We start from the raw sequence: 23,858 nt of genomic DNA on the forward strand, positions 1-23,858 counted from the left end.
CTGCACGTAGTCTAGGCTGAAACATCAGCACAATGCTAAGGGAGCGGTGTACTTCCAGTGATGCCATTTTTAGTTGAAACATTACACCAAGGCCCTAACTTCCCTCTCAGGTGGATGTAAAAGACACAAAGTATGATTCAGAGTAGGGGCATTCTCCCAGTATCCTGGCCTAGATTTATCCATTAACCACTATCTAAATCTGGTATCTTTTGAGCCACTTTAGATGACACTTCAACAATGCTCCATTAGCTGGGAAATGTTGAGACATCTTGATATTACAAGAGGAACTATAATATAGCCACGTTCTTGGGGATTTTATGGTTCAAAATGTTTCCTCTACATAGTATTTTAAGTTTGTTTTGTTCCTTGCATAGTCCGTATAGATAGACCATGAACATTTGTCATGGCCACCTTTAGAGTTTATTGAAATCCTGCGACAATACTGCAACAATGCTTTGAAATTGAAACAGATCCATAAAGTAGGTGAATCAGGAAAGCAAAATACTTGTAGTATATTCTAAAAAAGGTTAATGTCAATAGCATAAACTTATTTTTACTGATTGCTATTATAATGTTACAATGTGAAAATTGTAACATTATAATAGCAATTTATCCAGTTATTTATTCTCATTTATAATGTTCCTTCTGAATACAGCTTATCCTTGGTTATTTTCTCCCAGTTTAGATTTTGACTAACAGATATGACAGTACTTTGAAAAGTCCAGGCAAATACTGGAATGAAACATCACTGCAGCCTATAAAGCCGCAGCAGAAAAAAAGAACTTTTAACTTGCACTCAAGAGATAAACAAAAGATGCTTGCTTCATAAGATATCATGGGATACATTCAGCAGGACTGACATTGAAGAAGAGGACAACATTAATTTATGATCCACCAACAGTTTTAACAGGCACAGACATGAAGCAGGTCAGATACAAACCTAAATAACTGACTGGTATTATCCCAGGACAAAGACTATATCAGTCCTTAGTGACAACTATCAAAGACGTGTCACTTTCCAAGGGTAATCAGTGTGCACAGTAACTTGCATCTGCTTTACTAAATATATAATGAATAAAATATATTTTGAAATATAAATAAAACTTGCAACCAGCCATCCCTCAGGACAACGTTAGGTTAACATATGTTTCCAATTGTCCTTTCCAACTACTCTAATAAGCAGTAGGCAGGGTCTCAGGTTAAAGTGAAGTATTATTGGGAAACACTTTGACATAAATTGCTAGACGCTGTGTTGAATCAGTTGCCATCGGTAGTGAGAAAGAGTTGGTAAAAGTTACTGAACACAAGGTATTGAAGTGACAGTTTTCTGATATAACCCAGGAGAATGTCCACTTTTGTTAATTCAATCCTGTCATGCTGTAGATGGGCATTCCCTTCATTTCAGTTTTCCTAATGGTGGCATCACCATTCAGAGAGCACAGATAAACAAAGCTGTAAACCACATTTGTTGATCACAATAACTCTCAATTCTAATCTGGAGATGAACTAGGATTTAGTATTTATTCTTCAAAATACAAAACTACTGCCAACTTCCTATTCAAAGGACTAACTGTACCTGCATAACACTTATGACTGAATAGCATCTTATGAGTGTGGTATAAAGACATGAGGATGCTGTATTCCACTGTGTGACTTAACTCATCCTCAATTCTCCTCTACATTCATGTCATTGCTTAAGTGATGAAGTCAACAAGAGTTCAATTGACCACCCTATCCCAGCAAGGCAATACTACTTATAATACAAACATCAAATCTCTCACATCCATTATCTTTTGGGTACCGGGAAGGGAGTATGAATTCAATTCTGAATTCCTACCTCTGACCTCCAGACTATGTAGGACTGGCTGTTGGGTTGATGTGGCTTCTTCTGCAGCCACTTCCTTGGAGAGAAGAGGGTGTTGCTGGCCAGGTTCTGACCCTGGTTCCAGGCGGTGGTTCTTTTCACGCCCCCCCTCTGGTCGTAATCAATGTAGAAGTTGGTGAAGAAGGATTTCTCCAGGGGGCTACGAGGGCTGGTGGCGCCACTGCCCGTGGAGCAATGCCTGTACCTCAGCGACCGTGAACCAGTCAAACTCTCGGCAGAGCTGAGGGGAGACGTGGGGCTGTTGACGCTCGAGTATTTGGAGCGCATGCAGGTACTCCCCAGGACATCAAAGTCATCCTGCACCAGTTCGGTGTCGGTCGCGTAACCTCGGATGATGGCCGAGTCCAGACTTCGGGTCTGGCGCAATTTCCTTTTGGATATAGTCTTGGCCGATGGCGAGGAGCAAAACAAAACAGTATTCAACCATCCTCCTCCTCCGCCACCTCCACCTTGAAATAGACCTTGCGTCGACATCTTTGGAGCAAGTTTGCGCTTCTCTCGGATGACGAAGTTTGACTTTCGCCGGCGTTTTCTGCTTTGAAGGGTGGCTCAGGTTGTACGGAGACTTGGTCTTTTGAAATGGGACTCCGATCCGGAGTGCTGGCGGGCTGACGCACTCATCTTTGACAGGGACAAATCCTGGAGAAGCGGAAAGACACTTGCACGCGGTGACTGAAATTGACACGGGCGAATCTGGGACTGAAACTGACAAGGGGAGGAGAGAGTCCGAGCCTGCGACACCAGCTCACATCCGCACCACTCAAACTTGGCAAACCCTTCACCCTCTTAACCCTCGCGGAACTGCACAGACGCCTTGTCAGAAAATATACCACCAATACATAAATCCAAAACCAAGTACTTGAAAATCTAATAAAACTGGTGGGGACATCTCAAAATGTCATCTGGTTTCAGCAGCGAGGGGAAACTGAGTCAATGCTTCAAAACGGCGAAGGAGGCAACTGCAAAGATGTTTATGTAACCTATGAAATGCTTATTTTTCAGTGTATTCTTTGTTGTGGAGTAGCCAAGGCAGCACGCAAACATTAAGGTGATAATGAACAGGTCATCTGCCTTTAGCTGTTGGCTGTGAACAAAAACTGACTGAGTTAAAATTCCCTTTTTAAAATGTACTGAGCAATTTAAAATCTCGCCCTGCGACAGTACCACATTGGGATGTCGGCTCAGAAATCACTAGGGTGATGTTTCAACCTTCTGTCTCAGAAGCAGGAACCCAAGCACTGAACTGTACTTGACATTTGTCAGGACTGCGTACCAGACGTGAGCCGTTTGCAAGTACAGGAAAAATGGCAAAGGACAATAAACGGAGATGGATATCAGTGAAAGCGTGGACATGAGAGTAGTGAAATTACAGAGGGACAAAAATGCATTTCAAATAGAAATAACTGCATGTTTTCGCCCGAGACTAACTGCTCATGAGACCAGTGAGGAGGTTAGAAAGTACAAATCTATGAAATCGGAGCAGATCCCTTCGTGTAGATTCGAGATGATGTTTTTCAGATGTGGAATTACAGTGGGAGTTTAAAGGACTCGTTCTCACCTGCTACAAAGTTGAAAAAAAAGTTTACTGTAATCCTGAAGCAATTCTTTTTTTTAGGATGATCTTTTGGGGTTGAGACCTTCATAAAAATGACACTATTTTCCTCTCAATTTTATGCATCCATGGATATATATTCACTGAGCTGAAATAGCTCTCTGTAATGATCAACCATTTTACTGCCAAAAATCACACACATTTTTCTTGCAACAGCCTTAAGTTTATTAACCCCCAAATAATTATGCTGATCATATATCCACGATTCCTGTACACCAGTTTGCCATGGATATTAACTCATTTGTTTTAAACATCTTTACTAAATTACAGGATGAAGCAACTTCAAACTGGTCACATCATTCCTTGGGCAATATGGTAATGTATGTCCACAATAAAATGGTGTGGGGAAGAGAATTTGGTGATGATAACGTTCCCATGCTCCTGGTGTCCTTTTCATAACTGGAGGAGGCTGTGGGCTTGGGAGATGCTAACAAAGAATCCTTAGCAACGTACTCCAGTGCACCCCGTGCATAATGTGGAGTGCAATCTCAGTGGTAGAGGGACTGGATATTTAAGCCAGGAGAAGACTGCCAAAGAATCAATTGCTTTTTCAACTTAGCACTGTTTCCTGAATGTTGTTGGAGATGCCCAATCTATAAAATTGACAAATATTAGATCACTGACTTTTCCTTTGAAGTGGTTGTGAAGAATTGGCGAATTATCACCTCACTGGAGTGCACCCAGCTTTTCAGCTGTTCTAGTGACCATTGCATTTATGTCAGGTTCCTGGCCAATGATAAATCTCTAGAGGTTGATGATGGATCTCTATGTGATGATGTTAATGAATGTCATGGGGAGATATTTATGCTCTGCCCTATTGGATTAGTCACTGCATGGGACCATTATCAGCCCAAGTGTGTATGTTGCCCAGGTTTTGATGTGCATGAGCATGCACTGCTTGATTAAATGACAAATTCTAAATGTTTCTAACCACAAACATTCTGCATTTAATAATGCTTGCACTTACCAGTGGAAACTTTATGCCATGAATATATGAGCTATTTGTAAATGAACATGAAATACAGTGTATTATGTAAATGAGAATGTAATCAGATGAAACACTGCATTTATTTAGCCCCTTTTATGATCTAAAGATGCCCCTCAATGATGGAACTGCTTTTGAGGTTTATTTGTTTAGCATTTGCAATGTAACCAATCTCATTACTGAATTCAGACCACTGACGTATCATTTGTTTCCCTGCACCCAGTCTCCCATCCAAGTCTGCTTAGCTAGGTGTTCACTCTAAGCATGATAAGAAGGCTAATTCATTGCTCCCCTGAATGAGGTGCAGTCATTGTTACCGATGCAAATAAAACAGTCAAATTGCCCTCAACAAAAATGACAATTGGTATTCATCTGTTATAGGTGTAAACTGAGAGATAATTGCCAACCAGGACACCAGGGGAACTCACCTGTCTTTACTTGAGTAGTCTCGCTGATCTTTAATATCTGTATGAGGGAATAGATGAAACATTTGTTTAATGCCTGATCCAAAAGTAGAACTTCTGACAGGGCAGTGCTGCATCAGCCCTGCTCTATAATGTCAGCACAAAAATTATTTATTTCCTTCCTTGCCTTCCTGTACTCTATAACCAACAGATGATTCACTGAATTCAGTTGTATTGACCAACAATTTTACATAAGATTAATTTATTGGTGTTTTGCAATAAGTGTTTCAAAATGGGGTTGGGGATTTGTATTTTACACATGATTCATCTCTGAGACCTGGTGAGGACTTATTAAACAATCCCTCAATTTGAACAAAGGCAGTCACAGTCTATTCTTGCTTCTTGGTTTACTTTACATTTCTAACTCTAATAGTTCAACTGGCTTATAAGTATTTCAAAATGTTTTCTGACTTTCAGGCACAGAAGCAAGTTTGCTGCCACAGGACTAAGGCTGGTTTCCAAATCAAAATATTCAACTGGAAGTTTTGAGAACAACAGAAAAGAGCAAAAACGTTTTACAATAACTGTGCGGCTGTAGACATTAATCTGCATGTACAATTAAGAATGAAATCTATAATAGGTCAAGCCCTTGTTAAAATGTTTGCTTCCTATGAGAGTACTACAGGAAGGAGAAAATTGCTGATAAACAAAACTAACAAGCAGTTTGTTATCATCGTCCTAAAGCAGTGGAAAATGGAAACTAGTATGTCATTGTTTATATTTCAGTGTTCATCTACTATTTATCTCATGTTGATTTGAGTTTTTTAAGTACCCATGCAGTCTATGAGAATGGATTTTTATGTTTTCATCAAAATTTGAATTATGGATTAAAACTATTTTTGTCTGCTGTAAATCTCAATAAACAATGAAATAACGATTCTGCTTGTATTTATTGAATGTTGTAACAACTTTAATGGTTTGTAATGTCTGCACTATGGAAACAGACTAAAATCTGAATCTGTTTTAGGGCTTCCCTAGGATCAGTACAGTAGCTTTACAGTCAAATATTTGTCCCCTTTAGTGACTGTTGAAAACAGATAACGGGTGACCAGATTTATTTGATCACTGTTTTACATGGGAAAAACATCTTTAGATTTAGATTTTATATCTTTATCGGTACAATTATTATAGTATTACTCTAGATTTTAGTAATAATACAAGTAATACTAGAGTATTTTAGTACTATTTTGACATCTGACTTATTCCTTTTGATTTACTCTAAACTTTAGCATTGACCAAAAACAGAAATGGACACCACTGTAATGTGATTGGATTACTGTGTTCTTATAAAGATAAGATTAAATATAGGGAAACAATTCCACGTGGGGGATTTGAGAACAAGGCAGGGTGGCACAGTGCTGCAGCTAGTAGAACTGCTGCCTCATTGCTCCAGCGGCCCTGGTTCAATCCTGACCTCTGGTACTATCTGTGTGAAATTTGTATGTTCTCCTCATGACTGTGTGTTTCTTCTGGGTGCTCTAGTTATCTCTAACATTCCAAAGACATGTGAGGTAGTAGGTTAATTGACTACTGTAAATTGCCCTTACTTAGAGTGGTAGAATCTGGTAGTGGTAGAGTGGTAGTGAGAGAAATAGGATAAACGTTGGATTACTCTAAAATGGGTGCTTAATGGTTAGCATGAACTCAGTGGACTGAAGGGTCTGTTTCCATTCTGTACGATTTATGACTCTTTAACTCTATGGAGCATGCTTCTCAAATTAGGTCCAGGGCATTCAGGCACTTTTTCATACAATGGGTGGAAGGCATCTGAGACTCTCCAAAAAACACTGTGGATGCTGCAGCAATTGATGCCTTCAAAACTTTATTAAAATAAGGGTATCAAGGAATATGGAGCAAAAGCATTTGTTAGGATTAAGAAAGACACTGATCAAGATGTATTTGAGTGGTTCAGGAGGCTTTTAAGGGACTGAATGAGCTGGAGATCTAGTGGAGTTTTCCTTGCAGTTTCTCATTCTGCCTGGGTGTGATAATGGACTCCAGAGCACACTTTTTTTTATCTATCAGAACGTAAGACATAAGAAGTTTACCATACTGCCCCCTAAGCCTGCTTTGCCACTCAAAAAGAGCATGGCTAAACTCCACAGTACTGTCTGTTCTCTGTAACTATTGATTCCAAAAAGCTGTGTTTCTCAGCCTTGAAAATTTTCAGTAACTCAACCTCCACAGCTCTCTACAGTAGAGAATTCCAAAGACTCATGACCCTCTAAAGGGGAAAAAAAATCCTCCTCATCTCCATTTTCAAAGGCAGTCCCTTAATCTCAAATTAGGACCCCTTGTTCTGGATGCCCTTTCGAGGGAAAACATCTCAGTATCTACCCTGTCAAACTCCCTCAGAATTCTTATATGATTCCCCAGAATACCTCTCATTCTTCGAAACTTCAACGAGTATAGGCCGAACCTGCTCAACCTTTCCTCAGAGAGCAGGCTCTTCATTCCAGGAATCAACCTAATGAACCTTCACTGAACTGCCTGCAATGCAATCTTTTAAGTCTTGGCTGTGACTCAGCTGGCAGCTTTCCTGCCTTTCAATCAGATAGCCATGTGTTCAAGTCTCATTCTGGAGTCTAGAGCACATAATCTATGATTGCCGTACTGAGGAAGTGCTGTGTTGTTGGAGGATCCATTTTTCAGATTAAATATCAAATGGAGATCCCATTCATTCTGTTGAATCTGTATTCCTAAAATAGGGTACAAGTTTTAAGGAGAAAAGGTTGCTGGTCGAGGGTTGCTTTTGTGATTGTAAGCCTGTAACCAGTAGTGTACAACAGGGATCAGTGCTGGGACTCATGCTGTTTATTTCATATATATATATATATTAACAACCTGGATGTGAATTTAGCAGGTATAATTAGCAAGTTTAATGATGACATGAAAATTAATGGTGTTGTTGATAGTGAGGAGGGAAGTCTTCAGCTACAGAATGATATTGATGAGACATTAAGAGAAATGGCAGATGTAATTTAATCCCGCAAAATGTTAGTTAATTCATTTTGGGAGGACTGATAAGGCTAAGATATACATAGTGAATGGTTGGACCCTAGGAAGTACTGAGGAACCATTGTGTACCTTGATTCCTGTAGCATATTAGATAAGGTGCTTCAGAAGGCATACAGGACACTTGCTGTCGTAAGCCAGGACCTGGAATATAAGAGCAAGGAGATGACTGTGCAACTATACAAAACATTAGCTAGGCAGAGCTGGAGTACTCTGTGCATTTCTGATTGCCACAATATAGGATTGATGTGATTGCACTGGGGAAGGTGCAGAGGTGATTCACCAGGACTTTGCCTGGGATGAAGCATTTCAGCTATGTATATGGAGAGAGTGGGTAGATTGTGTTAGTTTTCCTTGTGGTAGAGAAGGCTGAGGCAGGAACTGATTGAGATATATAAAATTATGAAAGCCAAAGATAGGAAAAATGGTGAGAAATCTTTCTGCTACACACAGGAATCTATAACTAAAGAGCTTAGTTCAAGTTAAGGAGATTTAGAGAGGGCTTGAGGGCTTTTTTTTACCCGTAAAAGTGGTTGAAATCTGGAATGCATGACCTGGGGAGATGGTAGAAGCATCTCACAGCATTTAAGAAGTATTTGGACAAGCACATGAAACACTATGACATTGACAACAACAAGCCAAGTGCTGGGAAATGGGATTAGTATGGATCGATATTTGATGGCCAGTATGGTGGCCATAGGGTCTGTTTCATGCTGTATAACTGTATGATTCTACAATAGCTAAGCCACTATAACCACTAATATTTGCAGATAGTTAAGAGATCTAGTTATATCAACAACTTTTCAGCAAACATGTCAGACTAAATCTTATATTTCAGGTCACCATTTCAAAAAAAATTACTGGCTTTTTTGCATAAAACAATGGTGTGACCCCTTATCTGAGAGATTACAGAAGGATTAAGAAACATCAGATTATCTGATGACTTCTGTAATTAAAATAAATTCTGAACACATGAGTGGGGAGCCATTAGATTGTCTAAAAATTCAAACTGATTTATTAAAATGGCCTTGATGGAAGCAAAATAATATTTCATATTTCTCATATTTTACTCACAACACAGAAGGAGGCCTTTTGGCCCGTCAAGTCCCTCCCACCTCTCAGAGCAATCCCATTTATTTTCTTGCAAACTATTCTCTTCCACCTGCCCATCAACTCCACCCTAATTCATTTACCATCCACCTACACTAGGAGTCATTTACAGCAGTCAATTAACCTACCAACCTGTACATCTTTGGGAAGCTGGAGGAAACCAGAACACCTGGGGGAAACCCACATGGTCACAGAAAAACATGCTAACTTCACACAGACACTACCTAAGGTAAGGAAGGAACCTAAGAAGCTGGAGTTGTAAGACAGCAACACTACCTACTGTGCCACAGTGCTACCCAAAGCATGACTCCATTCACACATCAGTATGGTTGACTGCTGTCACCTAAAGTGATATAGAAAGCTATAACTGTATCATTGTACAAGAGAAGGAACAAAGGAAAAATGGCCTAAGGCAGGTAAAGCCAACAGAAGATTAAAACATGATCTATCACAAGCAAATCCTGGTATTTATGTTGTATTTTAGAACAGAATAATTAGCTCTGCAACAACTTGGTTGCCTCTTAGCTGCCTAATGAAACACCCTGATTGGTTAACTAAACTAGTGGAGCCTGTGTGTAATTGGGTACAACTGCTGCTTGAAATGGACAATAAATACCAGCCTTACCAGCAATGCCAAAATCCACAGAAATAATTGAAGAGTCTGAAATTACAGACAAACATATTTCACAGCTAATTCCAAGTAAGCATTGAAAAATTAATAAACTGTCAGGGAAAATATCATTTTTCATGGCAGAATGATTTCATCTGACTGGGGGAGTTTTACAAATTCAAAGGTTTCGGGCATTGGACGAACTGTGTTACTAGGTTTCCTGTCCCGGTCTTGTTTAAAATTTACATGCCTTGACTTTCAGCTGGGTTTAGCAGTCATTTTAATCGGTTCTAATTTTTTTTAGGCAATAAAAGTATTCAGCGAACATGCTGAATACTGATATAGTTTCTTTCATCTTCTCTCCCACTGAATTCTGATCTTTAATGTCTCATACTTTGGAATTCTCTCCTTAAATTCTGTCCCTTGCTTTACCTCCTTTAATACCCTGCTTAAACCCACCTATTCAACTATGTTTTTGATATAAAGTCACATTTATAGCTGTATTATTTGATTTTGTCTCAATGGAATACAATCTTTCTATATTAGAGATGATATATAAATGCAAACTGTTGCCATTAAATATCCAATATTTCTCTAATAGGACACACATTGTAGTCCAGAATTTTAATCTAACCTGCCCAGCAGGATTGGAATAAATTTGAGTTAGGCACTCGTTGCATAGCCTGTCCTACTTTAATCCCCACTCACAAACCTCAGAGACATACAGCAGGGTATCAGGCCTGCAGCCAACTGATTCTGCATCAACCATCAAGCACCCATTTACACTAATCCCATTTTATTCTCCTCACATTCCCATCAACTCCTCCAGATTCTACGATGCACCTACAGTAGGAACAATTTACAGTGACCAATTAACTTACCAACCCACACACTTTTGGGATGAAGGAAAAAAACTGAAGCATCCAGAGGAAACACACACAATCACAGGGAGGATGTGCAAGCTCCACACAGACAACACTGGAGGTCAGGATCAAGCCCACTGAACTGCCCACAGTAAAGCTCCAGTTTCTACTAGGCCGATTAGGTTTATTTAATTGGAAGATTTCCTGACTTTTTTTAGACGTTATGTAAACAGACATTTCTTGGGGGGTTTCCTGTAATATGTTAATGGTCAGGGTGGATTGTAAACTACAGTGTGGATGCAGCTCATGGTTAAGCATGAGTCTTCACATTTTTCAATTAAAGTTATGATTAGGTGACCCCAGTTTGGCCAGCCAAGCAACCTATGATGCTTTGCAGCAGGTATTATAAGCTACCTAGCTGGCAAGTGACACTGTTCAGTAGTCTTAATGTAGCACCATCTTTAACTGCCAATTCCAAATTCCCAGGTACTGGGTCAGGTGCAGACACAGGCTGCTACCTGCCACCAAGTACGTTTTATTGTCATTGTCTGAGGAAAGTGATAAATACTCAAACATCTTTGACCCCCTTCTTGCATTATGTTCAGCAGGCTGGTCATTGGTTAGGGGTTTGGAGCACTGAAGTATTTTCCTCATTTATCCACTTATAGTCATAGAACTATACAGCACAGAAACAGGCCCATCGGCCCAACTCGTCCATGCTGGCCAAATTGCCCAACTGAGCTAGTCCCAGTTGCCTGCATTCAGCCCATATCCCTCTAAACCTTTCCTATCCATGTAACTGTTCAAATGCTTTTAGATGTTGTAATTGTACCCACTTCTACACTTCCTCTGGCAATATAATATTGAATTATTTGGAGTAAGTTTTGTAGTCAGTGGTGCTGACTTTCAGAAGTTGGGTTTTCCCACATGATATGGAGCTTTAATTCCATAGCTACAGATTGAGGTTCAGCTTCCAATCATGTGCAAAGGACCATAGAGTAGACAGCAGGATGTCTGATCTCCAACATAATGACTGGAGTCCATGGGATTCTGAAACCTGATCTTAAGGGGAAGAGATGATCCCCAACTGTGATGGGGGAAGGGTGGGGTACTGTCTAATTTAGTTGGGGAATCTGGGCCCTGATTCAAGAGGTAGCTAAATCAAGAGGGACTCCCACCATCCCTCCCACCCCCCACCCCACTGCAACCCTGCTAAATCCCAGAAGAGCTCCCACTCCTGAATAAGGGATATTTTGCTGGGTACATGTAGACTCGCTAAGATGCAGCTTGGGGCAGGAGGAGGGAAGGGCAAGCTGAAAATTGCTTGCTTCTCCTAGTCCACAAGGATGGCTATATTGACAGACACCTCCTCCCTTTAACTATTCTCTCCATTCAGCTGTCAGATTTCATGAGGCCTGGGACCCCAGCCAGCCGGGGTTAAAGCTGCCAATCTTGTGGAAATTATTCATTTACCAACCCACCTCCTGAGAGTGAACTGGTTGTCTTTCCATTTTTACTCCTGTTTGTGGAACATTGCAGTATGTTTCCAATATTATATTTGTGACCAAAAGAATTTCATTGACTCTGGAATGTTGCAGTTCATAGTGAAGTCATACAAGGTGCTACATAAATGCAAAGGCTGCATTTTAATTCACTGAGAGAAAATAATACTTTATAAGAAGTCCTATCATTGCTAAATAAATTATACATTGATGGGGGTACTATTTCAAAGTGAGTTTTCTGCTGTGGCACCTAATTTTGCTATATAAGTTCCACTTTAGTCTTCTAACTTCAGCCTTTTTTTTGGTTGCAAGGGTAGACAGAACCTCAAAGAAATTGAACACTTCAATACTTTCTGTATTTGTTTCTGAGTTACTGCTAACTGATTAAGTGGGCTGTAGTACAAAGGAACTGCATATTGGATATTTTTATCTTTAACTCCCAAATCCTGATCCAAGCATAACATTTGTTAAGGAGCCAATTAGATTTGTCAGGACGTAGCCGTACAAGGAGGAATTTTTGTTTTTATTTTGCAGTATATAGAGAAGGTTTTTTAAGCTTTTTTGTTAAAAAAAAAGCTGCAAAGTACTGCACTCTTCATTGTCAGCATGTTCTGTAATATTCAATCCCACAACCTTTTTAGGAAAAGTATGTGAATTAAATATTTTTCTTTCTGAGGATTGTTCCTCCCTATCCTGAATAGAATTGTATTAAAACAGAATGGTGTGCAGAAGACCTTCCAATTTTTTGCCAAGTTTTTTTTAAAATTCCCTCTCAAGATGTGAGCATACTTTCAAGGACAACACTTGTAGGCTACACCTAGTTTCCTTGAAAATGTGGTACGGCTAGTGGATCTTTTTCTTAAATCATTCTAAACAACCAATATAAAAGTTTCTACAAAATGATACACAGCCACTGTAAAAAGAACTTCCCCTATTTTCATTTTCCTCACCACCAATCGCAATTCTATGCTGAACAGAAAATGCTAGATTAGATCCAATCTCTGAACAGTTCTAAAATTATTATATTCATTAAAATTTACCATAATAATAGTTGATGACTATCATCATTTTCTACTCTTAATGGAGTGCATCAAGGTTAGGCTTAAAACACAATCCCCACAAACAAATGGTTTCACACAGAGATTTTGCATGGAATAATCCTGTAATGCTCCCTCCTTATTCAGAGTCTAGTCGTAAGATTTTCTAAACCACAACATAAAATAAAAATATGCCAAGAATTCCTATACATCAGAAGGGGTCATATAACTGTAGTGTCAATGGGACATGTCTCTTTTCAGCCAAAATCACAACATCTTCATAAAATGTCAGTCCTCCAAAGTTGCTTGTTGGCTCTATGCTGAGTGAATACTTCTCTCCCCCACTTGCTGACTGTGTCAGTTCATCCTACTCCTTGATTGTACTCCCACCAGGAAGTGTCAAAGCTGAAGACTTCTCCTCCCAATCATAGCTCTTTCATGGACAGCAAGCAATTCTGATTTTTTGTTTTGGCTCCACTTACAGTGCTCCTAACTGCTTAAACAGTTATGAAATTCATGTGCCCAATTTTGTTAAATCACCCCTAGTGCCAGTTAAGTATTATGCTTACCTTGGGAGAATAAGCAGCTTTTCTATTTGCCACCTTTTAATTTGGATTCCAGGGACCCAGTATTCAAGGTCTACTTAGTCTACAAAGAAGAGAAATAAATTAAACGATAAAGCATCTCTTAATCTATGTCGCGCAGCTTTTGTGTAAAATCCTTGATACTTTGAAATGTAATGCACTTTAGGCACTTGTTTAATATTTATATAAACTTGAGACCCATTGATGGCACAAATGTTGGAAGCATATTCAGCAATTTTCCGGGACCGATTTGCCCACTTCCACAGCTTCCAAACGCATGATTCTTCATAAACTGAATTACTGCACGAGGCCCCATTAAGGACAAGGTATGAGGTCAACATGATCCCTTCTAAACAAAACAGCCCCTTGCCTTATAAACCAGAAAAAAATGTTCTTATTAGTGTGATACATTAATTATTTCCTTTGCTAACATGTGTTGAACCTATTCAGAACTCAGTAACAGCTGCCCCAAACTTAGATCTCCTGGAATCCCTAAAGCTGATATAGAACACAAGAACACAAGAAAAAAGGAGCAAGGAGTAGGCCACCAAGCCCATCAAGTCTGCCCTGCCTTTCAATACGATTATGGCTAATGTATGCTTGCCTCAACTCCTCTTCTGTGCCAGTTCCACATAACCCTCAAGTCCTCGATCTTTCAAATATTTATCTATCTCCACCTTAAATATATTTAATGACTTGGCTTCCACCACCCTTGGAGGCAGAGAATTCCAAAGATTCATTACCCTCTGAGAGAAGAAATTTCTACATACCTAAGTTTTAAATGATGGACCCCTTATTTTGTAGCTAAATTCCCCTTGTTCATGACTCTCCCACTAATTAGAATATTTCAACATCTACCTTATCAGGCCCCTTTGGATCTCACCCCTCATTCTTCTAAACTCCAAGGAATACAAACCCAAACTGTCTCACCTCTCCATTTGCTGGGTTTTGGCCCAATCACTCAGTCTATCTGTATCTCATTGTAGAAACACAACAGCCTCATCACAACATGCCCTTCTACCCATTTTTGTATCATTGGCAAACTTGGAAACTTTACGTTTTATTCCATCCTCCAGGTCATTAATGTAAACAGTTGAGGGCCAAGAACTGATCCATGGGGTACTCCACGAGTTACATCCCTCCAGCCAAAAACAGACCCATTTATTCCAACTCTTTGTTTTCTACATAATAGCCAGTTTTCAATCCATGCTAAGACACTTCATACCTGGGCTAAGTTATTCACCAACCTCTTACTGTAACACCTTGTCAAATACTTTTGGGAAATAGAGAAGAGTATTTTTTCCAAGCACTCTGTGCTCCAAGTTAAAAGGGCAGTTTGCTGTCCTACTACAGTATTCAATCTCTCACCTTTTTCCTTCTACCTTTGCAATTTTTACCTATTTTAAAACTGATGTAATTCCCTCCTTTTAGATGGTTCTACTTGCCATAAAATATGTTTAACAGAAATTGATCATGCCTTACAAAAAATTTTGATAAACAGTAAAGATTTATTTTTCAAACAATATAATTTTATATGTTATGGCTTCTAATGTAGAACCTTGTTCAAATGGAGCAAGGACAGAAGTTCTGGATGCATCGATGCATTCAGAGAGTGAGTGCGTAACAAGAACAGAGATCACAGGTCAAAATTAGATCAACACATGGTGCACTGACTTCCATGTGAAAATCCCTAAATCTCAATCCTGTGAAGCAACACTCCATTTATCTTAGAAAAAGAACTTCAAACTCAGAAAACAAATGTTAGAAAACATTATCTAAATTCAACTCAAGTCATTTAATTCTAAAACGATACAGGAGCATAAATTTGTCAGATCGTACAAGTCCATGATCGAACTAGGTCCTATGATAGTGGGCATTTTAATTAATCAAAGCAATCTATCAGTCTACATCAGACTGCAAGATAATGTGAGAACAACTTCAATGGTGAAGAGCTTTGAAATCCACAGATTCAACTTCATCTTTTCTGCTACCCTTACCACATATATCTCAAATATATCACATATAGAAAAAATGTTGCTCTCTGCAAAAAAAACTATATTCTGTTTGTGTTTTAGAATACAAACATTAATTTTACATAAAGTAATAGCTCTTCTTTATTTTTGTTAGAAATGTTAATGTTTATTCATAACCCACTCCAATCCAAGTTCACTCTTGATCAACCATAGTAAGGATAAAAGATGAGAAGCTCTTTGTGTCCTTCACTAACCCACACACTGGCGGACCTCAGGAAACTAGACATGGGAATGTTTATATTCCTTCTTGTTGAAGATGGCTGTATGGACAACTCAGCAAGAAATTCATAACATACAGTTTTCCTAATTTGCTGTTCGTTAGTATATTGAGTGTGGTTTGTTTTCCATTTCAATGATTTACATTATCTGAACCACAGCATATATTTTCCATTGTCTGGTATTTTCAATGAAAATACAAAGGTAATAATCAAAGGTAAATCAGTCTGAGGCAGAAACTAACAGCAGCTTTTTAACAGTGGCATCCACATTCTATGTTAGTGTTTTCTACAGCTTGGAATATATCTAGGAAGTATATTCATCTCATACCTCTTCTACCACACTGGAACGTACCTATGATAAGCCCAATATCCTGCCATTCTCATGTTTTCTCCATAATGTGTGAACAAAGTTTTTTTAAAGAGGGAACTCTCTTCTGTAGATTAGGACAGAGGTGTCCAAGAATCTAGCCACTGACTACAAATGGATAAATGAGAATCAAGTTTGGCAAGTAGATAAACAATATATAATAGATACAGTCACTGGATGTGTGATCTCAGTAATCATATTTTCACTGAGTGAACTTTTACCTTTATGTATATTCATCAGCAAAATTTTAAGACAAAAAGCATGCATGTAAATTTGATTATTGTGAGTGCTTCATTTCCTTGGTTAATGAACGACAACAACTATTTAGTAAATATACTCATGTGAGGTTTCTTTATCTATATTGTATGAGTATGTGCAATGGGGTTCTCTAGTAAAATCAAACTAGGCAACACTGGTCTATGAAGAGTTAACAGCTTTTTGCACTCATTTTTCACAAAAAAAAATCATTATCGGCATTCCCATTATTTGTGAAAAAGAACATACAAAGTTTTCATAAATGCCTGGATTAGTCACTGGAACAGAAATTCCCAATGCAGCATTGATAGTACCATCTAATGGATTGGATGACAATGGAACACTTAATACAACCTCTCATTTCAAAGAAAAAATTAAATGAGATTGCATCCATGAATCTTGGAATTGAAGGACATGTCAGAAACAATGATTCCTAATTTTATCATACATTGCTGTAGTCATATAGGTCAGAAATATTAATGAAAACGGACTCCAAAACCTTAAGTTACTCCTGATCTTTGTTAAGTGCCAAGACTTTGTCTGACATTCCTTACAAAATAAGTTTTCAACTATTTCCTTAATGAGACTATTCAGAAACTTCTTGATAGCGGAATTTTAAATCATGTGTGTCAGTGGAATTCATGAATGATATATTGTTTCCATTGAAAAGTACAGGGTACACAGGAGAAAATTGCCTCCCCACATAGAAGAAACATACTTATCTGCCTCTGAAATTACATATTCAATATAAGTTACAAATGATGGTGACTGAATTTAAAATATTATGCACTGCAACTGTTTCAATGATACTATGAATCTGTGTTTTTAGGTATAAAATCAGATTTTATACCTAAAACCACAGATTCATAGTATCACAGAAACAGTACCACATGGAAGGCCATTCAGCTCATTGAGTTTACGCCAGCTCCATGCAACAGCAATCCAAAACCCAGCTCTTACTCCATAGCCCTATGACTTATTTTCCCTTTTGAGTCTATATCCTTTTTGAACACCACAATTGCATGTGTCTCCATTCTACCTCTCAATTCCACATCTAAACCACTTGCTGCATGTTTTTCTTCCAATCACCTTCATTCTATCTCTCCTGATTCTTAACGCATGAGCCAATAGAAACAGTTTCTCTCAACTTACTGTCTAAACCCTTCATGAATTTAAATACCTCTATCAGATCCCCTCTCAACCTATTATATTTCAAGAAAATCAAAGCTAGCTTCTCCAGTCAATCCATGTAACTGAAGCCCCTCATCCCAGTAAATCTCTGTTCCATCCTTTCCAAAGCCTCTGCAACTTTTTTTCTAAAGTGTGGTGGCTAGAATTGAACACAATCCTTCAGTTGTGGCTGAGCAGTTTTTTTACGAAAGACTGTCATGATTTTCTTGCTCCTGAACACCATGCTTCTAATTAAAAATCCATGATCCGTTATGTTGTTTTACTCTTTTATTATACTATGAAATGTATAAATTTGTAGGTGGCCACATTTACGTAAGTAATGAAGATGTCACATGCTTGAAACTGGACTGCAGAGTAAAATGCACAATAGCAAATCAGTCAAACATTTTTTGCCTCACAGCATTGGATGTCTCATGTTCTTCCAAACTTTCTGGAGATAGGAAGAAATTTAACATATTCAGTCCTTTGACTCTGTTCTGCCATACTGCACCTCTATTTAGTTGTTTTAGCTGCATATCCCTTCATACTTCTACCCAACAAAAATGTATTCACCCCAATTTTCAAAGTTTAAATTTCCCAATATTCCATCATTTGTGGGGAGAAATCCATATTCAAGGGAATATAAGTCTATTATATTCAATCTGTCCTCATAATTAAACTTCCTAACCTACAAGATAACATTGGTGAATCTCTGCACCTCACGCCACCCATTCCAGGATCAACATGTCTTCAATAAATGCAATGATTCCCACAATGCCTCTGTTCCACTTTCTTCTATCCTATTTCCTGTAAGGACTCTATTCCCTTAATTTGCCCATTTCTGCTGCATATGCTTTGACAAGTCCCCTCCACCATAGTTGACAGGCCCTAAAATCTACCCATCTCCATTCCCTTCCCTCTCAGAAACATGACACGGTTCCCCTTGTCTTCAGATTTCCATCAGCTTCTTATACATCTGCTCACTTCCTCCAACTTTTCACATTCAAAGGGAGCCTTTCTTTCCATAACACCCTAGTACAAATTTCCATCACACCAACACTCAATCCCTATCCACATCACTTTCCTCAACAGCCACAGGAGATGCCACCCATCCTTTCAGCACACTCCAACCCATCATGAAGTACTCACATTCATGTGTAACTACTTTCAATTTGATATAGTCCCGTTGCTGATCACAATATGATCATCATTACACTGAAGGTGAATTATATGACTGTTTGTTGAAAACTTTGAGACAAGGGGTAGCTAGCAGAATGACTAGCTAGCAGGATGAAAGACAGAATGCCCTAGCTAGGGGAAATTGGCAGCAGTTTAGAAGGGCAGGTCATATCTTTAGCTGATAACAGTCCAGAACTGGCCAAAATGCTGTTAACCAAAGATTCACCAGATGTAGATATTTTACCCTGCCATAAAGTAATTATGCATGCATAACAGACAGAAAAGAATGGCACAGTTTTATGCTGACACAAGAGACTGCTGATGCTGGAATCGGGACCAAAAAGTTGCAGTCCAGCTGAAGGGTCTCAACTTGAAACATTGACTGTCCATTTCCTTCCACAGATGCTGCCTGACCCACTGAGTTTTTCCAGCAGTTTGTTTGTTTGGCACAGTTTGTGCTATCTGTGTGGAGTCTGTACATTCTCTCTGTGGCAAATGGTCTTCTATGTCATTAGAATATATGAAATAATAAGCTAATACATCCACAAAAAAGATGGGAAATAACTAATAAAAGAAAGAACAAGAAGGTGAACCCAAATATGGAAAGTGTTACCTGAACAGAGAAGGGGTACATATATTTCAACCTGACACCGTATCACTGCTGAATGACGAAGGACACTGAATCAGACCTCAATCCGAAGATTCAGGGAGTCAAGAAGGAAACCACAGAATATGTTTAGGTACACAGCCATAAGGTGTTTAAGCCACTCCAGTCCAGTAACATTATACTTATCGGGGATCATTTGCCTGTGTTGTTTAACACATTTACTAAGCAAAAAAGACAAACAAAAATAATGCCAAACCATAGGATTATAACCATCAGGAAAGAAGGCTCTGTTTACTCTTGAAAGACAGATGGACAGAGGATGTGAGAGAGAGCAAGAGAGAGAGAAATGTGGAGAGAGTGGCAAAATTAGTCTAGGTACTGCCTAATTGGATTCCCCAAGGATCGGATTGCCATTCTAAAAAGGCATCCAAGCACACATTTTTGGCGCAAAGTGTGCTGGATGTAATCTTTGTCATAAGTATGCTGAATATGCAGATCACAACATCAATCAGTGTGCAATGCTAATTTGACACCAGTACTGCACTTCAGAGCTCCACGCTCCAGTGACAACTTGTCTTAACATCACATGGCTGAACATATGGTAAGCAGCTTGATGGATCTGCTCTCGGCACCATATAAAAGGGATCATCAGCTGCTTACAAGTCAAAGCAGTTGGTTGATTTCTTCTGGCTGTGGCTGGTATTAATCTCCACAGCTATACATGCCTTTTGTGCTTGGAGTGGGCCTTTTGTACCCACTGCAGACACAGGACATCTCTCCTTTCCAACTGCTCCACCATCTACAATATAGAGTCCAGAAACTGGATGCCCAATCTCTCCCCAGGGAAGCCCTTGTTGATTGTTGGACAGCAATGTTTCCAGAGCACAACACCTCCTGCAAACACAATATACTTTCTCCTTCAAAGGTATAGAGTAGAATCAGAATCAGATATATTATCGCTGACATATGACGTGAAGTTTGTTGTTTGGCGGCAGCAGTTCAGTGCAGAGACATAAAAATCCATAAATTACAAAAATAAATAAATAGTGCAAATAAAAAGAATAATGAGGCTGTGTTCATGGATCATTCAGAAATCTGATGGTGGAGGGCAGAAATTCTTCCTGAATCGTTGAGTTTGGGTTTTCAGGCTCCTGTACCTCCGCCCTGATGGTAGTAACGAGAAGAGGGCATGTCCCATATGGTGAGGGTCCTTGATAGATGTCATCTTTTTGAGGCACCGTCTCTTGAAGATGCCTTCGATGGTAGGTACGGTTGTGCCCATGATGGAGCTGGCTGAGTCTACAACCCTCTGCACCCTCTTGAGATCCTGTGCATTGGAGGCTCCATACCAGGCTGTGATGCAACCAATCAGGATGCTCTCCACTGTACATCCATAGTAATTTGTAAAGAGTCTTTGGTGACATACCAGATCTCCTCAAACTCCTAATGAAGCAGAGTCACTAGCATGCCTTCTTCATGATTGCACCAATGTGTTGGGCCTAGGATAGATCCTCTGAGATGTTGACGCCCAGGAACTTGCTCACTCTTTTCAGCACTGACCGCTCAATGAGGACTGGTGGGTGTTCTCCTGACTTCCCCTTCCTGAAGTCCACAAGCAGGCCCAACTGTAACAATATTGGGCCTTTTGGCAAAGGCCCATGAAAATTGAATGAGCAATGAACAGCTGATGAGCATTGATACATGCAGGAAATATTTTGCACCCTTGGAGAGGAAATACTATCCCCACACCTGTATTGGGGGTTTCCAGTTTACCACACCTTAATCTAGTATTACCACTTGTGGGGAACAGTAAAGCTAGATGTCATCAATATAAGATAGTTAAGTCATCAATTAAGGATGAAAGAAGAAATTTGAAGAGAATGCAGAATATACTACCACAGTAAGTGGTTGAGGCAAATGGCATTGATGCATTTAAGAAGAATCTTTGGATGTTTATTGGGAAGAAAGGATTAGAGGCTTAAGATGATTAAGTAAGAAGACGAAGGATGGGAGGATGTTTGGCTGGAAACTGGCCTATTTCAATGCTGTATATTGTATGTAATTACATTATAATTATATGTAATTATCGAACATTTGCATTCATTCTACAGGTGTGACTCTGAACATCCTGTTGAATGTTATTTTATTATCACATTTCCACTCTGACTTCAGCCTCCTGTATGTTTCCAATGAAGCTCAACGAGTAGCATTCCATCTTTTAGTTAAGCAATTTAACTTTCTGAACTCAACTTTGCACCAATAATTCTAGCTTGTAAGTGCCTTTCTGCCATTCCTATTTCCCTCAGGCATCAGTCATGATTGTGATATTGGTAATTACAGTTCCACTTTTGTTTCTTTACTTATTCCATTGCCCCATCCTCCTGTTTGGCTTGCACCATTGCTCCTTCCCCGTCTGATGAGTCTTGCCTTCTACATTATCACAGATCCTCCCTTTTTGTTCTTTCCTCCCCATCTACTGCCCTTTTTTCATCCGTACTTGCTTAAAAACTGGTACTTCTATATTCTTTTCCAGTTCCGATGAGAGGTCATAGGGCTGAAACATTAACTTTGGTCCTCTTTCCACAGATGCAGCCTGACCTGCAGGTATTTCCAGTATTTTCTGACATTATTCCAAGTTCTAGCATCCATGGTGCTTTTCTTTTACATCCTTCTTAATTGCAATTGCTAAAGGTCAACAGTCCCAAAAGAATCTGCCTCAAGGTTTTGGTCTCCACAATGCTATAAGCCTAGAGTCATGGCATTGATTCAATTACAAACCCAAAAGGAGAGGATTGAGTACAGATTTACTGAAATTTAATTGACACACTTATCAGTTGAGTAAGGACAAATTCTGTGACAAGAGTGGCATGGTGGCACAGCTAGTAGAGTTGCTGCTTCATAGTTCCAGTGACCTGACTTCCTGGGTTCATTCCTATTTACCTGGAGTTTGCATGTTCTCCCTGTGACCACTTGGGCTTTTCTAGGAAGCTTCAGTATCATCCCACATGACACAGACTAAAAGGTTGGTTGGTTATTGGGCCTTTGTAAATTACCCCCGGAGTAGGTGGGTGGACATGTGAGAGAGAATAGGTTACAGGGAAATCTGGGGCAATGGGACAGATAGCAATGCTTTGTGAGCTGGCACAGACTCAAAGGGCTAAAGGGCCTCCTTCTATGTCATGAGAAATATGTAATCACACATTTGAGAGTCAGCAGGTGGCATTATTCTCTTTGCTTTCAACTTTTTAACTGGCAATCTTCTGGCTGAAGAACATGTTAGGTCATGATCAGCATGTAGTCCACCCTCCAGAGCTGTTCTCTATTTTCTTTTTTTTTCTGGTTTACTAAGTAAGATGCCCACCTTAAGCACAGTTTATAACGCTTGTTTTTCAAATTGGAACTACCAGATGGTTGCTGCTAATAGATTTCTCATTTGCATCATGTACAGACTCAACTAATACTTACTGTAGACTTCAACCAGGTGATAACCTCTGTCCTCACACTTGTTTAAACTGTTAAGTTCTGTCAAAGATTGAGCACTCACTTTTCTTGTTCAACGCCCACAATTTGACAAACCGATGGTGACTTCATATAGTCTAATGCACAGCATATTTTAGCACCAGACTCTCCAAGAAAATACTGTAAAACATAAAATATTTTAATGTTTTATGATGCACAGCTTATTCTAACAAAACTATCTGAAGCCCAAAAAGCCCAATAAAAAAAGATCAACAATTCATAGGTGCTTGTGTTGTTTTTTTGTAACTCTCTACTAGCTTTAATTTATTTGTATACCTAGTCTCTTAAATCTCTTTGCTCCCTGCAGTTCCTCATTTCTTATCACTTAGAATATACTTCAAATTATTTTTCTTGGGTACCAAGTGAATTCTCTTACACTTGCGCTTGGTATTCTGTCCAGAGCTCTGGCATTGTGAAATGAATTTGCATTGTGCATTCTGAGCACATGCGGTGCCCATAATTCGATGACGCTAAGCAGCAGTGCTGGCAAAATATTTTTCTTCTGCTTTGTGCTGCTTGTTTTTCAAGATTATTGGAAAAATGCTTGAGGACAGCTCATAATAGCTTTGTTGAAGTGAAGTTTGAGTATGTTTTCAAAAGATGTGTGAGAAGGAATACAGAGCTGATCACAAAGCTGCTTAACCCTTTGTTATGTATTCAAAAAGTTTATGCTGCATTAATTTAATCAAGTGAGACTGTAACTTTGCATATGAATATTGGTCTGTGCCTTACCTCTGTTAGCTTCCATGGATAACTATTATTTTAAGTTGACAGTGTCACTGCTGCCTTAAGAAATTGTTTCACGTGGTTAACTATTGCAACACTGTTTGCTCCATGGCTCAG

The 23,858-nt window shown here is 39.1% G+C and overlaps 1 protein-coding gene and 1 long non-coding RNA gene across 2 annotated transcripts in view; both read right to left on the reverse strand.

The window, feature by feature from the left end:
- LOC127569850 (rho GTPase-activating protein 6-like) overlaps nt 1-2,556 on the reverse strand; it is a 439,093-nt gene extending 436,537 nt beyond the window's left edge. Inside the window, exon 1 of the mRNA XM_052014827.1 lies at nt 1,838-2,556. Coding sequence (XP_051870787.1) covers nt 1,838-2,359 — 522 coding nt within the window. The 5' untranslated portion in view covers nt 2,360-2,556. The remainder of the gene's footprint in view (nt 1-1,837) is intronic.
- Nucleotides 2,557-9,694: 7,138 nt separating this feature from the next.
- LOC127569065 (uncharacterized) lies at nt 9,695-23,068 on the reverse strand. The gene is made up of 3 exons (XR_007956140.1): nt 23,041-23,068; nt 13,653-13,731; nt 9,695-9,732 (listed from the first exon to the last, which is right to left on the reverse strand). It is a non-coding gene; the product is annotated as an uncharacterized LOC127569065 (long non-coding RNA).
- Nucleotides 23,069-23,858: the final 790 nt, after the last annotated feature.

This window comes from Pristis pectinata, chromosome 4 (assembly GCF_009764475.1).
Source record: "Pristis pectinata isolate sPriPec2 chromosome 4, sPriPec2.1.pri, whole genome shotgun sequence".
Lineage (NCBI taxonomy): Eukaryota > Metazoa > Chordata > Chondrichthyes > Rhinopristiformes > Pristidae > Pristis > Pristis pectinata.